Source organism: Limulus polyphemus, unplaced genomic scaffold (assembly GCF_000517525.1).
Source record: "Limulus polyphemus unplaced genomic scaffold, Limulus_polyphemus-2.1.2 Scaffold205, whole genome shotgun sequence".
NCBI classification, from domain to species: Eukaryota; Metazoa; Arthropoda; class Merostomata; order Xiphosura; family Limulidae; genus Limulus; species Limulus polyphemus.
The window spans coordinates 296,151-311,625 of record NW_013665815.1 but is presented as its reverse complement, the minus strand read 5'-3'; the positions used below and the strand labels follow the sequence as shown (position 1 = coordinate 311,625).

Sequence of the window (15,475 nt, the reverse complement as noted above, 5' to 3'; positions counted from 1 at the left end):
ATTGACTTCAGCCGGTTGTTAACCCGTTCTAATGTAAACCAGACACACGGCGTCGACAAGTCTAATAGTAGCCAAAAAAACATAACAAACAAACAAACTTACCAGCATAATTTGTACGAGGTTAACAGTACTTACCAATTGATTGTGAAGCTAAATAGAACAGTATTTATAACACAAAGTAAAAAAAGCAAATCTTAATTTATCATAACGGATGACACAGATTTGTGAACATGGATTTACGTGTATTCATGGTATAGAGTAGCCTCTGTGATATGTTAATATATGACACAGATAGGTTTATGAACATGGATTTATGTGTATCAATGATAAAGTCAAGAATCAAGAGTAGTGGATAAGAAAACACTAGCTGTGCAGCTTTTATTGACTGAAAATATATTTTTTGGAGTTTATTTATTATGGTTTCCGTGAGGTCAGCGGTAAGTTTACGGACTTACAATGCTAAAATCCAGGGTTCAACATCCCCGCGGTGGACAGAACTCAGATAATCTATTGTGTAGCTTGTTTGTTTGTTTGTTTGTAATTATGCACAAAGCTACACAAGGGCTATCTGTGCTCTGCCCACCACGGGTATCGAAACCCGGTTTCTAGCGTTGTAAGTCCACAGACATACCGCTGTGCCACTGGGGGGCAAACTATTGTGTAGCATTGCGCTAAAACAAAACAATTATTTGCTATATGAATAATTCAGTATTCAAGTTTGCGGTTTAATTACGTACATCGTGCTGCAATATAAAGCACTTGTAACTAGAATGTTGTTTATTTTCATGATATATTAAACAACGTGAAAACTCTATTTAAATGTTGGAAGCGCAAGTTTAGGGTTAATACGACACTAGTTTTGATAAGGAACAGAGCAATGCCCTTATGTAACTTAAATAAAAAACTTTCCAATAATTACCAGCTCTGTTGAAATTGCAGAATTACACATCTGTACGGAATACTTTTTTTGTTTTACTGAAGTATTTTATGAGAGAGAAAAAAAATTGGCAGCTCTTCACGTTTACATCTTTAAAACTGCTCTTCACTTGCCAAGTTCAACATACTCCCAGAACATGTGACAGTGATTTTGATACAGCAAGGCACCTAATCTGGCAAAGTGTGAAAGTCTTCCGGGCAGTGACTTACTGCTGACGTTTCATAGTTTGAAATTCTGTTAACACACTTTGTTGGCTGAGAAACTATCTGTCGTCGAAAATTCGATTTTAAAATATTTTTGTTTTTATGCGTAACGGACTAGTGTAAAATTTATCATTTTTTCACTAGGGGGAGCAAGGATCTCACTCACCAGCACTTTCGCCGCGCCATCAGGATCCCACTGACGTCTCGCTTCTCTTCCCGCGGAAATCTCGTCCTTTCCAAAGACAGGCATCAGAGGACATGAAGGGACGACGAGAAAGTTTGGCTGCTCTTCCGAGCACACACCTTACTGTTGGCACTCCAGGTAGGAAACTGATCATCTTCAAACAACCAGTATATGTTGTGAAACATCAGACTTACCAAATACACCACACCTACTGCGTACATGAAAATTAAAACTCCATATTTTATTATTCGTTCGTTCCTTTGTACAAAAATGGTTTTATCGAAAAAGGTATGACGTATTGTACTGACGTGTTTCAATATTGTATCCAAGATAAAAAAAACACCCATTGGTGTAAGTGGAATTTAGACTAGAAATATAAAAACAGTAAAAATTTCAGCTAAACCTTGAAATATTTTATTTAGAGAAAATATATTTCCTGTTTATTAAGTATTACTTTAGAACCATGGTTTTAATTTCACTATACAAAAGTTTATAAGACGCCGTGCTATTATTTACTATAACTTAGCCTGATGTTTTTCTTATATTGCTTAAATAACACGCTTTAAATTATTAATAAAAATATACCGTAATATCCTGGGTTATATAAAGCTAAGCAGATAAAAATTAGCTTTTAAAATACAACAAGCTAAAATTTCAGATCGTACGCGATAGTATTTTGGGCCCTAATTATTATTTTGGTCTAGATGTGAAGATGTGTTTTTTTATCTTCGACCTTAAAATTGAACATATTTATGGGGGTAGGGGTCGTTAGTGCCACTTAGGTTTTTTTGATAGTAATTGTTTTACTAAAACGGAACGTTTTTGTATTCAGAGAACACTTTAGGTTGATTATATGGGAAAAAAAAGTAGAACTGAAAATTTGCATCCCACCCGTCCTCCCCTTTTCTCCCTGCCCACTCCAACGAACACTTGTGTATACAGTCATGCAACGTTCAGTAGTGGTTAAATATAACCCAAAAAAGTGCTCTGTATGGCTGACAAATTGGCACCAATGACTAAAGTTCAAGATGATTTTTTTTTCATGGGTATGTGTATTTATGTAACAGACATCTGCAGTTATACTATGGAGACTTAACTCTGAGACAGCGTGTGTATTTGAATTTGGTCTTATCTCTTTCGTGCATGGAAAGTTAAACACATGCTCTGTTGAATATACTAGGTTCTCCAAAAATGGGTGTCTGGTAGTGATAGGCTTGTTCGTTTAATACGTGCTCTGTTGAATATACTAAGTTCACCAAAAGTGGGTGTCTGGTAGTGATAGGCTTGTCCGTTTAACACATGCTCTGTTGAATATACCAAGTTCTCCAAAAGTGGGTGTCTGGTAGTGATAGGCTTGTCCGTTTAACACATGCTCTGTTGAATATACTAAGTTCTCCAAAAGTGGGTGTCTGGTAGTGATATGCTTGTCCGTTTAACACATGCTCTGTTGAATATACCAAGTTCTCTAAAAGTGGGTGTCTGGTAGTGATAGGCTTGTCCGTTTTAATATTTCTACTATTTCATCGAAGTCGAACACTAATTACGCGGAGGAACGATTTATGAAATTGTTCAAAATACTTGTCCAGTAGGACATCTCGTCTATTAATAACGGTTTTCAGTTTGTCAGTCTTATTTGATTATTAAATCAGCTCATCTTTCATTTTAACTTGTTTAATAGATCACATTCATAATAACCTTTTAACTGTAAAAATATTATATTTGGTAACGAAACAAAGAGAGCTCTGTTTATTTGTTCATAAGCACTAGGCTGCGCAATGGGCTATTTGAGGATGTGGTCACCGCAGGGATAGAACCTCAAATTTTAGCGTTATAAACTCCCAAGTTTACCGCTAAGTCACCTAAGAACAAGAGAATTTTACAAAGGCTCTAAATAACACGATGAATCATTACGTAGGATGAAGATGGATGTTTGTGGAGTTTCTGTATCACATTTAAAATGGTAACTACTGCAGTAATACTTCAGTCTACTTAAGATGTCACCGGTAAAAGTGTGTATATTATGAATGTTAATTATAAAATTTTCTTTTATTTATTATACACTCCAATAGTTCATGTTTCTTGTGAGTGAAACTTGTTTTTATTTAAAAAAAATAAAGACAAGGTAGTTTTGTTATCTACTTCATGAATACGATGACGAGGAACCCACTTTGAAACTAATAATGGTTGATACCTGATGATGACAAAACCTTGTCGAAACGTTGTACTTTTGCTGTTATGTTAAACTTATATTAAAGTTTTTCTTCGTTACCCATTCAAGCCGTCTCCAACCATTATTACTGGGCCTTTTGTAATCTTTTAAAAGCACATTGAATCTTCTCCGTTCAAAATTTTATTTCACTACTTATATCTCGCGGTAATCTTGCAAATGAGCAACGATTAAAAATACGACCAGATTTAAGTTTTTCTTTATTTTTTAAGAATATATATATATATATATACTAAAGATATCTATTTTGTTAATTAAGGCGTTATATAAATGTTCCAAACAGTTTTACGTAACCATTTTGTGCGCACTACATAATAAAAAAAAATATTTTGGGTAATATATTTAAAAGTAATTTATGAAGATTACGATTTTTCGTTTTCGACAAAAATGTTCTTATCAATCTGAAACTGAATGAAGTGAAAAACATGAATATTTCTCTGTCGCACGAGTTTGTCTGCGTGCTTAGGAAATAAAATTATCTTCAACTCCAGGCATTAACGACGATATAACCAACAAATTCTTCATAGGATTTAATTTGAAACTCTGCCTGAGTATGTTCATCATTGGAACCATTTAATAAATTACATTTTCAACTAAAAAAGCGAACCTCGAAATAGTATCAGTAACATATGAATAAAACATTAAATTGAACTTGAAACCCCTGGGGGAAAGGGGGGAGTTGCCAATGTAGCTCGATGGATTTAACACGGACTATTTAACGATTTTTGATTATTTCTAGGTATTTTTATTTCTAGCTGACTGCTTGCAAGCTCCCTCCCCTCTCCCAAGATTGGTTAGTGATTTCTCAACGTGAAAAGTGATAAAGTTAAAGACGTATTTTAAGGGTACAGACACTTCTGTCACCAGGGTGCCAAATGGTGCTGAGAAAATGAACTTCGGTAGAATGACGTGTAACACGTTTCACTAGTTTCATTGTCAGCCTTTTCCTCATCGCAACGCTATACTACTGAAAAGACAATATATATTTTATTTTACTTACTTCATCCTCAGTTAAAAACTAGTGTTCTTGTTTTTACGTTAATCATCACCAGTTTATGAGTAATTATTATTTTCATAATAAATAGTGACATATAAATATAAGCAATGACAATAGGTAACTTACTTCAGTAAAATATATTAAAACTTAACATCATGTTGTATGATAGTATTTTCTTTGCTTAAAACAAATTAAATCTGTAATTTTCATGTTGAAAAGGAAATTGATATGAGGACTTTGTGTTTTAGTTTTGACAATTTGATGTACGATTTAATTTAATTTTTTGACAGCTTGAGGCAAACACTATATTTTACAGGTTAATTTTCCATTAATGGTTACACTTCAAAACCAGGATATATTTTATATTGTCCAATCATGTCACTTGTACTCTGGTGTTATGTTATTTTCCTGCTGCCATTTATTTATTTTTCTGTGAAAAAAAGTATTTGTTCTTTCATGTAATATCTGTTTATCTATCTGTGTGTGTGTTACTATGAAATTTTACCAGTTCGCATAAAATTCAGTTATAGTGGGAGAAGTAACTACGATCACTTTACGCCTGGTTTTCAGTTTCATAAAAAAATAATATATTTTTATTTTCTTTTTGATTGGCTTGTTCATGTGTAACGTAATTTTTATTGCATGTATTAACAGTCTACATCTAATGCCAGAACACGCTCATAAAGAAGTTTTAATATCATAGTTTTGCATATCTTGTGCGATTCGTGCCCCACCCCCTTCCAGTTGAAATGTAACCGATAGTAAAAAAAAAAAAAGATTATACCATCTACATAACTGGATCCGAAAAAGTAAATAATTATTGTAACACGACAGGAATTGCTATTGTTAAGTATAGTTTGGTTAACTTCAACAAATTCGGGATTTTGAGTTGTTCACTCAGTATTTTCTTGCCTCTTCAACACAACCAAAATGAGCACCTACTTTCCGTAAAATGTTACGTCTTTGTCGAAAGAAACGTATAGTGTGGAACATGCCAGAAACGTCTGCAAGCGCATATGTTTTAACATTCAAAATAGTTTTCTCTTCGTACCTTATTCCTTCTCGTTCTTCTTAGAGACTCGTATCTAGTAATACGAAATGTCGCATCCTTCCGTAGCCATAAATTGAAGTGTAGATGGTAGTTTATGTCGATATTTATTACATACTGTTAAAGATCGTTTTAAATAAATCTCTGCGTCGACTTCCTAAAAGAAGTAAAACTAGAGGGGTTACAGATAAGAGTGAATTAACTTTCTATGAAAAACAAAAAATAGATTAATTCCTTTCTGGGGGAACATCACAGCCGTTTGGACGTTATTGAAAGTATTATTAAAACTTGATTTTAGAAAATATTCCTGGTGGTTTTACCAGTTTAATGAAGATCGTTAAAAATATGACAAAAATGTGAGAATTTAAAGTGATCACTGAATGAACGCCACCAAGGGTTTCAGAAACCTATAACAAACGTTTTTCATTTCTTTTAAAACTAATGATATGGAGAAGGCTTACATGATGTTCTTTATCAATCAGCGGTACTGTGTGAAAAGGGGCGCATGTTTACGTAATGGAAGTCCAAACATCCTTACATTGGCTGCGCGCCTACGCTGCGAGGGATATAAAACGGCCCCTTTTATACATGTCGAAAATCTAGTGTTAGGCCTATTTGTGAGAAATAGTGGCTGTTGCAATATATTAAGCTTTCTGTCTAAATACGAGCAGTTATTTTGCTCTCTCTTTGAAATTAAATAGTTTATTGCTTTTTTTCACACAAATGTTAGAGTTTTTTTTGTTGTTTTTTTTGTCATTTCTCCCTTTATTTCCGTAGTGACAGAATATTCATAAAATCGATAAAGCTAATTTTAAGGTTCTTAAAAGAATGTTTTATGATATATTTAAAGAAATTATGGCTTTTAAAAGATCCTAATGCTCTATTAACGATAAAGGTGGAAAATGTTTCAAAAAGGTCTGAAGTTCTAAACAAACTTTATTACAGAAAGGCCTGTGGATCGGACTGTTTTCATATTTTATATAATTCATTATTTTTCATAAAATAGTGTTTTTTTTAAGACAATGTCTTCTAAGACGGCTTCTTTAGCATAAAACTGAATTAGTGTTAAACCAAAATACTGCAAAATGTCGTGTTCACGACCTGTTATACTACATCCACTGATGCATGTAGATTGTTTTTAATGTGTGGTGCCGCGTGTAATTTTATTCACCTCATTTCTAAATCAATTCACAAACAGCAAAGTCCTATTACAGCCATATTGAAATCTCGACATTCCCAAACGTTCTTAAGAAATTTACCTTTTTTTTTAGCAGGCTTTTAGATACATTAATTATTTTGTACCTCCATGTAGTGGTTCTGCTTCATGTTATTGAGTTACACCCATCTAAAATTAGTTTTGGAATTTATCAATATGACACCAATTCTTTAATTTTTTTTTTAATTTTGTGTGTGTGTGTGTGACATTCTGGATTCGTCTGTTGGTTAACATGGTCTGAGAAATAATTACAGACCAGCTAAGGATTCACTTTCCAGTTTTATTAATATTATCTTTTAAAAGGCGCAAAAACAGTGTAATATTTTCTTTCAATGGTCAAAATAAGTATTATAAATCATATTACGCAGCTGAAGTGTGCTTGTTACAAGTTATTTAATTAGTGTAAAAAATGCAGAAGTATATAGTAAATGTGTTATTCGATTAATTTTGTATATGATCAAAATATAAAGCCAGGTGAATTATCCAAATGTAAAAGTATTTTACTATGGTTTTACTGGCTAAATCAGTCTTAAAGAATTTGTGCGTTGATATACACATTTGTATTTGTATATTTGTGATAATCACCTTTGTTTTAGAAAGTTGATCTTTGGTATATATTTTTATCCACAGATGTCGCTAGTGTATTTCCACCTCAGTTTTATGCAGAAATATGACGCGACCATAATAACAAATATTTACAGCTAGAGATCTGGAAATAATAATTTTGCGTAAAGACAAAGTAAATGAGTAATATATGCAGTGTTATATTGTACACGATTTTTGTATTATTATCTGTCTGTGAAATGTATATATTTTGATTGTTTATAAAAGAAGTATTATCATTATTCATTGCTTATTTTCCATAGTTAATTATTTCATTTCAGTACTTATTCATGAGTTTAATATTTCAACAGGTACCTCGGAAACATCCAACTTGGTGCGGATGCGCAGTTCGTCTATGGGCCAATCAGCGCCCTCTCTATCTTCCAGCATGGTATGTTATCAATTTTTTTTATTTCTAAACATGGAATCGCTCAATTCTTCTCTATGTGTCATAATTCTTCTAATAAGCCAATAAACTGTTTTACTTGCGCGTGTGGACTCTTCTATTTAAATAGCGGTCCTGATCCATGTTATTGAGTAACTGGACTTCTTCGTACATCTTGAGTTAGCAAGACATCTGCTCATTGAATTTTTGAGAAAGTAAAAATTTTTTTATATTAATTTAATAATTACACTGTCCCTGATTCACGTATTTAGTAAGTAACACTTTTCACTGATTCCTTAACTTAATAATTAGCTAATAAGATAGTATTTTTGGTTAGTATGTTATTTTCACTTAAGTACTAAAGAATGATGAGATTGTTTTTGTGTGGTTTTTTTCAAGTGTTAAAAGTAACTTTTCTTGTTTTTAAAAGAATTGAAAAACAAACCACTTAAATCGTTTACACAGTCAATTCACGAATAAAGCACGTGTCAAATCTGTTGTGGTAGAATGTCCAGTCCTGTCTTCAGATAATTCTGTGGACTGGTTCACTGATAGTTTGTAGCCCAGCTCAAAGTAAATCTGATTAGGTACATTCCCGCCTACTCGTCTTCTAAGACTTTCCCTTTAAAGCAATTCAGGACAGAAAGGAACGCCCTTAGAGATATGGGAGAGTTTACGACTTAAAGAAGTCATCACCAGCTCCCTATTTCTACCATACTTTACAACCTAGAAATGGTAGATCGACGTTAGTCCTCAACATGGACGTAGACAAGCCTATGGTTTACACACAGGCAATGAAGATCAGTCGCACACGCGTGTCATACTCTGTAAATAAGGTGGGAACCGCATACGGTCCACAAGACATCAGAGCCATTGGTTATAAAGCCAATAGGCCACCAATGAAAGCAAATCAACGAATTGTACGACCTAACTACCTGTTTCTGAGACCGAGGGTAAGTACTCTCACGTGTATTTATTATATACTAGTAGTTTGTCTATTTTTAAAGCTTTTTACACCAAGTCAATGAAACGTCTGTTTGTTTGGAAAAAAATGTTGAGGGGACCAACAAAAGAAAACTGAGAGAAGAGCCATGTCATTGTAATATTTTCTTTAGCTACTTTATTTTCTTTTATTATAGATCATTTATTTGTCTTATAAGTATGTCCAACAACATAGTCTGTAAAGCTCATTCAACATTGGGGCTAATAAGCTACTTGAACATGCTTGAATAAAAAAAAATCGTTATTACGTTATTTATTCCTGCATACGTGTAATTTTAAATCTTTTAAATCTCCAAAATTAAATTCGGTATTTTTTAAATCAGGTTTGAAAGTATACACTGGATCTACTTTGGATAAGAATAATTAACCAGGTTTAGAAATATTTTTAATTGTACTTATACTATGTACTTTATTAACATAAATAAACAATTATTGCACATAGAGATTTTTCTCTATCATTAATAGCCTTCAAACGCACCCAAAGTTGGGTTCTATCTGTACTTATGAAATATTAATTGTACTTATACAATGTACTTTATTAACATAAATAAACAATTATTGCACATAGAGATTTTTCTCTATCATTAATAGCCTTCAAACGCACCCAAAGTTGGGTTCTATTTGTAATTCTTATGGTACAATGTCTGTGTTTGACATTTAATGGTCATCCGTTAGGGAAAAAGACTCAGTAATTCTGGAATCCTACGAAACCTGAAGTTAATGCGAAAAGCAGAAGAAAGTTTTCATTTTGGGGTCGAAAGAACTCTTGTTTTGTGTGATTTGTTTACCACATACACATAAAAATTATATGTATATAGATCAGAGTAAAATTTTGTTTTTGCTATGTACTAAACACTTTTAAAGGTTTGGAGAGTCTCTCTTTCTATCTATTTGTCTCTATTCATCTCGCTCTGTTTCTCTCTCTTTCTTTGCATCTGTCTATCGCTGTACATATTTAGCTCTCTCCCCTTTTGTGCCCGCTGCCGCATTAACGGTCTTTGTATTTTGGGGCAGTGGATGAGCCTGTACAGTGACGGTCAAATTCCACTATTTGGTTAGTTAGTAGTAGTTCAAGAGTTAGACGGTGGGTGCAGTTGACTAGATGCCTTCACTTTGTGTTACTCTGCACGAAAAGTCCGAGACAAACAATCAAACAAACGTTCCCTAATTCTTTTCTGACTAAAATAATGAGCGTTAAGAAGTTCTGTTCTTTTAGAATTCCGAATTCATAAAGATATCGCAGGTAGAATGGTTTTAATGCTGTTTGTCAAAGGAGTATTAGGTTACATAAATAACAAGGCTTAAAATTTTAATAACAGTAACACGGGTTTCACGCAGACACGCTATTAGATAAGTTATTCACGAGCAGTAGCCAACTCTGGAAATGTAGGACATTGGGTATAAGATAACCAATCTAGACAGAGCTACTGTGCAACTACCACGTTTTTGTCTGTTGTTGGGTCACTTCTTGTTAAGGGTATCTAGGCCAAATTATCACTGTTCATTTTCTCTGACGTTAAACTTTTATGTGACTTCTTTTCAATTGGGTTTAGCGAGGCCATCGTGTTAAAGTATATTTTATTCTTCTTGTCAGAAAAGGAGAAGGGTCTAGTTGTTGCGTATATGGAGCTTCTTAGGATTCTTGACACGTGTTCTGATTACTAGCGTAACGCAGATGATACCTCCATCTTTGTAGATTTTCTATACCACAGACAAACAGTTCATACAGATAGATAGCTATAAGGGCTCTGATTAATAGATTTACAAAGATGATACCTCCATCTTTAAAGACTTCTTGTGCCACTGACAAACAGTTCATACAGATACATAGCTTTAAGGGCTCTGATTACTAGAGTAACAAAGGTGATACCTCCATTTTTATAGATTTAGATAGACATAATGGCAAATAATATATTATTTGCAAGGGACACTTTCTTGAAATCTTGGGGTGTTCGTTTTTTTTAACGTTTCATTGCTTTTGCTCTAAATATTTTGCGCTCTTTCGAAACCTTCATTTTTTACTCTTCAACTCTTTTTTTCTTTTCAACTTCTTCTTTTACTCTTTTTATCCCACAAATCTTTTTTATCCTTGTTGTATGCGTTACTATGCTGCTGATAAATGAAGCTTTGATTTGATAACTAGGGTAGTAAGTCATTGAAATCTACCAAAAATTTGGAATTCGTTTGAGTGATTTTGTATTCACAAAAAATTAACTAAAGCGCCTTAAGAGTGTCGCGGTAACTCATATTGTCGGTTTCCATTAGTGATTCTTAATACATCAAACACAGTTTCGTAGGTATCTTTGAAATTTTTAATTTTTTTCGACATTCCTTTGTAATTTTAGTATTGTAAAGAAAACGTGTTTACATTTATGACTGTGCAAAGAATTTGACAATATGCTTATATGCATTTGTTCATAAATATGATATATCTCAGTTTAACATGTTTATTGTAAAGGTTTTATGTAAAAAACCTATCATGTAAAGGTTTTAGAAGACAGAATATTATTTCTATTTACATCGATTCTTAACATTTCTCATAAGCACTGAAGTCTGTTAATAATGAAAAAAACAACAACACTTCAAACAAGCTTTAAGAAAGATAACCTGTTCGTCAAGAAATTATAAATTGTATATAGAATATCATGTCTTCTTTTTAAGTGCAAATATCATTGATGTCGTCAGCGATGGATTAGGAGAACACAGTGGGTTGTGGCCCGGCATGGCCAGGTGGTTAGGGCGCTCGACTCGCAATCTGCGGGTCGCGGGTTCGAATCCCCGTCACACCAAACATGCTCGCCCTTTCAGCCGTGGGGGCGTTATAATGTGACGGTCAATCCCACTATTCGTTGGTAAAAGAGTAGCCCAAGAGTTGGCGGTGATGACTAGCTGCCTTCCCTCTAGTCTTACACTGCTAAATTAGGGACGGCTAGCGCAGATAGCCCTCGTGTAGCTTTGCGTGAAATTCAAGCAAACAAACAAACAAACGGTGGGTTGGAATACTCTTATTATACACTTAGTTTTTAAGTGTGCTTCTAAAGCAGAAACCCCTTTACACCTGTATGCTATAAGCCTCTTGCAGGTTGTACACGAGGCATTCTCTGGCATGTGTGAATGATACATCATTTCAACCTATTTTTAGAAGAACAATTTCTCCGACCAAGTCTATGAAATTTTGTTGTTGTTTTTTTTCTTCTGTCCTATTGTTTGTTGCTCTGTTTTTTTTTCTCATCCGTAGTTCACTAATATATTGTCAAACTCGTATTCTTTGTAATATGTCCACTGCGTAGTATTAGTAACGGTGCCTTTACCTTGTTCTATACAGTCTGCAGATCAATAGCAGCTGTTATTCATACAATCTAGCGTCGAGTTTCCGAACTACGGACTTCGTAGGTAAAAAATAAAATGGAGCTATTTAATGAAGAAACTATGTGAGGTATTCAAACTAAGTCGATCGTGGAAACATAAGAATATAAACATCTGTAGAGTAAATATATCGTTTTACTATGCAGTGTTAAAGTAAAAGAAAAAGGTCACTAAAAGGACACAAACTGTAACTTACCCCCCGCCTTTTTTTCTTTTCTTTTTCAAATTTGAATCAATCTCAACAATGATAAATTTGAGTGTATTGAAGAGCGGATATTTTCGTTTTTGCGAAATTTTTTCATGCTTGTAAAATTGAAGCGTGTGTTTTGGCCATTAGTTTAAACCTCGTGGGATTCCAGTGGTTAAGACGACAGCAGATCCACACATAACTTACGATACACCGAGCTGTTAACCTGTCACACAAAGAAAGTTTATGTTTTACTACATACGTATTCTTTAGTGTGAGGTCTTCATTTTATACAGAAACTTTGTTAAACATGCGTGCCTCTCTTGAGATGTTTAAACTTTAGACACATAAATGTACGAGAGGGCTCCGATTTCCGATGACAAGCGTCCCAATTCGAATGTTTAATAATCGCTGTAAGACATTAAAAAAAGAACAGTGAAGCTGATTAAATATACAATTGGTGATCTGTGAAGAGCTGTTTATTAATTTATATTGAAGGAATACTGGGTCATCAGCAGGATACTATTAAGATGATGTGCATAAACGTTGAAGTTAATCGGCACAAAACACTCCTGCTAAACCACACGTACTGTAATTACGTTACATATGTTCCATGCAAATGTTTTTCTATTCAATATAAATCGGCCCGGCATGACCAGGTGGTTAGGGCGCTCGACTCACAATCTGAGGGTCGCGGGTTCGAATCCCCGTCACACCAAACATTTTCGCCCTTTCAGCCGTGGGGGCGTTATAATGTGACGGTCAGTTCCACTATTCGTTGGTAAAAGAGTAGCCCAAGAGTTGGCGGTGAGTGGTAATGACTAGCTGCCTTCACTCTAGTCTTACACTGCTAAGTTAGGGACGGCTAACGCAGATAGCCCTCGTGTAGCTTTGCGCGAAATTCAAAACAAACAAACAATCAATATAAATCAGCGACCATTTTTATTTACCATATGCAGAATTGGAATGTGTCACGTTTTTATGACCATATTAAGTATTCTTATTTATTTATTTTATATATTGCGATTTACAAAACAAACAAACAAAACTCTGAACGAGCCGTTGTCAGGTTTTATTTTAAGTTATTGTTTCTGATTTCTAAAAGGCTCGAGTTTTGTTGTCTGACATTATACCATAATATGAAAAACGAACCTAACGGTGAAAAGATTAATTGAGAAGTTATTCGAGCACATACGATGATTTTTTTTCTTTTTACTTTATTGTTGTTCTTCTCTAAGCTGCCAATCTCTTTTTCGATGTGCTGCATTACTAACTTATAATGCGTTTTTGGTATTAAAATATTTTCCTACACTGTTTATGCATCAAACTGCTTGAGCCTCTTTCGTAGGTCGTTTAGCCTTTATAATAATTCCTCTAATATCTAAAAATATAAAAGTCTTCAATGTGATTTACCCCACCACCCGGTAAGTCTGGGGCTTATAACGCTAAAAATTGGGATTTGATACCTGCATTGGGCAGAACACAGATAGTCCATTGTGTAGCTTTCTGCTTAACAACAAACAAAGAATACGTGAGTCCTACCGTTAGTGAATGGTTTAAAAACAGGCCTATAATATAAGGGTTAAACGGTTGTTGTCTTTGTACAGATGTGTGTGTGTGAATTATAACACACAAAGTTCTCATTTAATTAATATTTTCATATCGAGTAATAGAATAATATTAGAACCAAATTAATTGTAAAGTTTTAGTTTAAAAACTTAATTCTCACTGGAGAGATGACCAGTTCTTATGCACGGGTTAGAAATTGTCTGGTATGTTCATTAGAAATCTCGTGGAATGATGTGGAAATTTCGTACTTATTCATAGTTAGAACATAACGCGCTGTTTACTGAAAGAAAGTCTCTTGTAAAAACAACGTTGTTTGATTCTTTCAAATGGCTTTTTGTAGAACAGTTAGCAACTTGCATAAGTATGTAATGGTTTTCTTGTGATATATTAGTATTCTCGATAGAATATATAGAAGTCGGCGCCTTCTTCTTCTGACGCCGAGATATTGTAAACTTTGTAGCCTGACAAGCGATGAGGTAAAATATTGTAAAAATAACTCAAGTTTTAGTTGATCCAGTTTAATTATCTTTTTTATTCTAAACAGAGTAAAATGTGTCACAAAACACTTCACTGATTATGTTTGAATGCATGCAATCAGATTTCTTGCCATGACGGAGTTTTCAGTGTGTTACCACGCCTCGTTATTTTTAATTAAACTACTTTGTGATAGACGCGTGTGTAGGGAATTAAAAGTGCATTGCAATTTATTAGTTTCTAATTCCAGGACTCATCACAGCAACACTCCCCAGGGAAATACGTGAGTCACCCTAACTAGTTTCATAAAAAGCTAAATAAAGTGACACACCTTAATAGATTTAAATAAAAGTTGTGGAAAATAATTTGTGAGTGTAAATATATATATATATATATACTTGATGAAATTACAGTGTTGGCCTATGTCGTACGTTCCTTAAGGTGCCCCATTGGGTCAGCTGTAAATTTACAGACTTACAACGTTAAAGTTTGGGGATCGAATCCCTGCTCTGGACAGGGTGCAGATAGCCCATTATGTATGTACCTTTAAACTATGGGAATAACAACAATGTTCCTCAAGGCAGACTGAGATAGATTCAGATAGATAGGTAGATACAGATAAATTTGTAAATTGCTTTCGCTTGTTGGCATGTCTGTGAATACGTATGCCAAAATCTGGTGATACAACTGCATAAAAACTTTTTAGGACGCTCGGCTCGTAATCTGCCGGTCGTGGGATCGAAACCCATCACCGAACTTTCTCGTTGTTTCAGCCCTGGGTGTATTATAAGCTTGATTGTAGACGAATAATATACGACTTCCTTAACGAAGCAGGTGTGTTTGTGGCAGCAAGCCATGTTGTTGTTTTAATAGATAATATTATGTTTTATAGACATGTTAAGTTTAATAATGGCTGGAGACGGCTTGAATGGGTAATGAAGAAAAACTTTAATATAAGTTTAACATCACAGCAAATGTACAACGTTTCGACAAGGTTTTGTCATCATCAGGTAGCTGTGATGTTAAACTTATATTAAAGTTTTTCTGTGATGTTAAACTTATATTAAAGTTTTTCTG

The 15,475-nt window shown here is 34.1% G+C and overlaps 1 protein-coding gene across 1 annotated transcript in view; it reads left to right on the top strand.

The window, feature by feature from the left end:
• The window catches only part of LOC106478373 (microtubule-associated serine/threonine-protein kinase 3-like), a 192,308-nt gene that overhangs the window by 50,092 nt on the left and 126,741 nt on the right, over positions 1–15,475 (top strand). The window contains exons 2-3 of the mRNA XM_022381966.1: positions 1,285–1,462; positions 7,727–7,806. Coding sequence (XP_022237674.1) covers positions 1,285–1,462; positions 7,727–7,806 — 258 coding nt within the window. The remainder of the gene's footprint in view (positions 1–1,284; positions 1,463–7,726; positions 7,807–15,475) is intronic.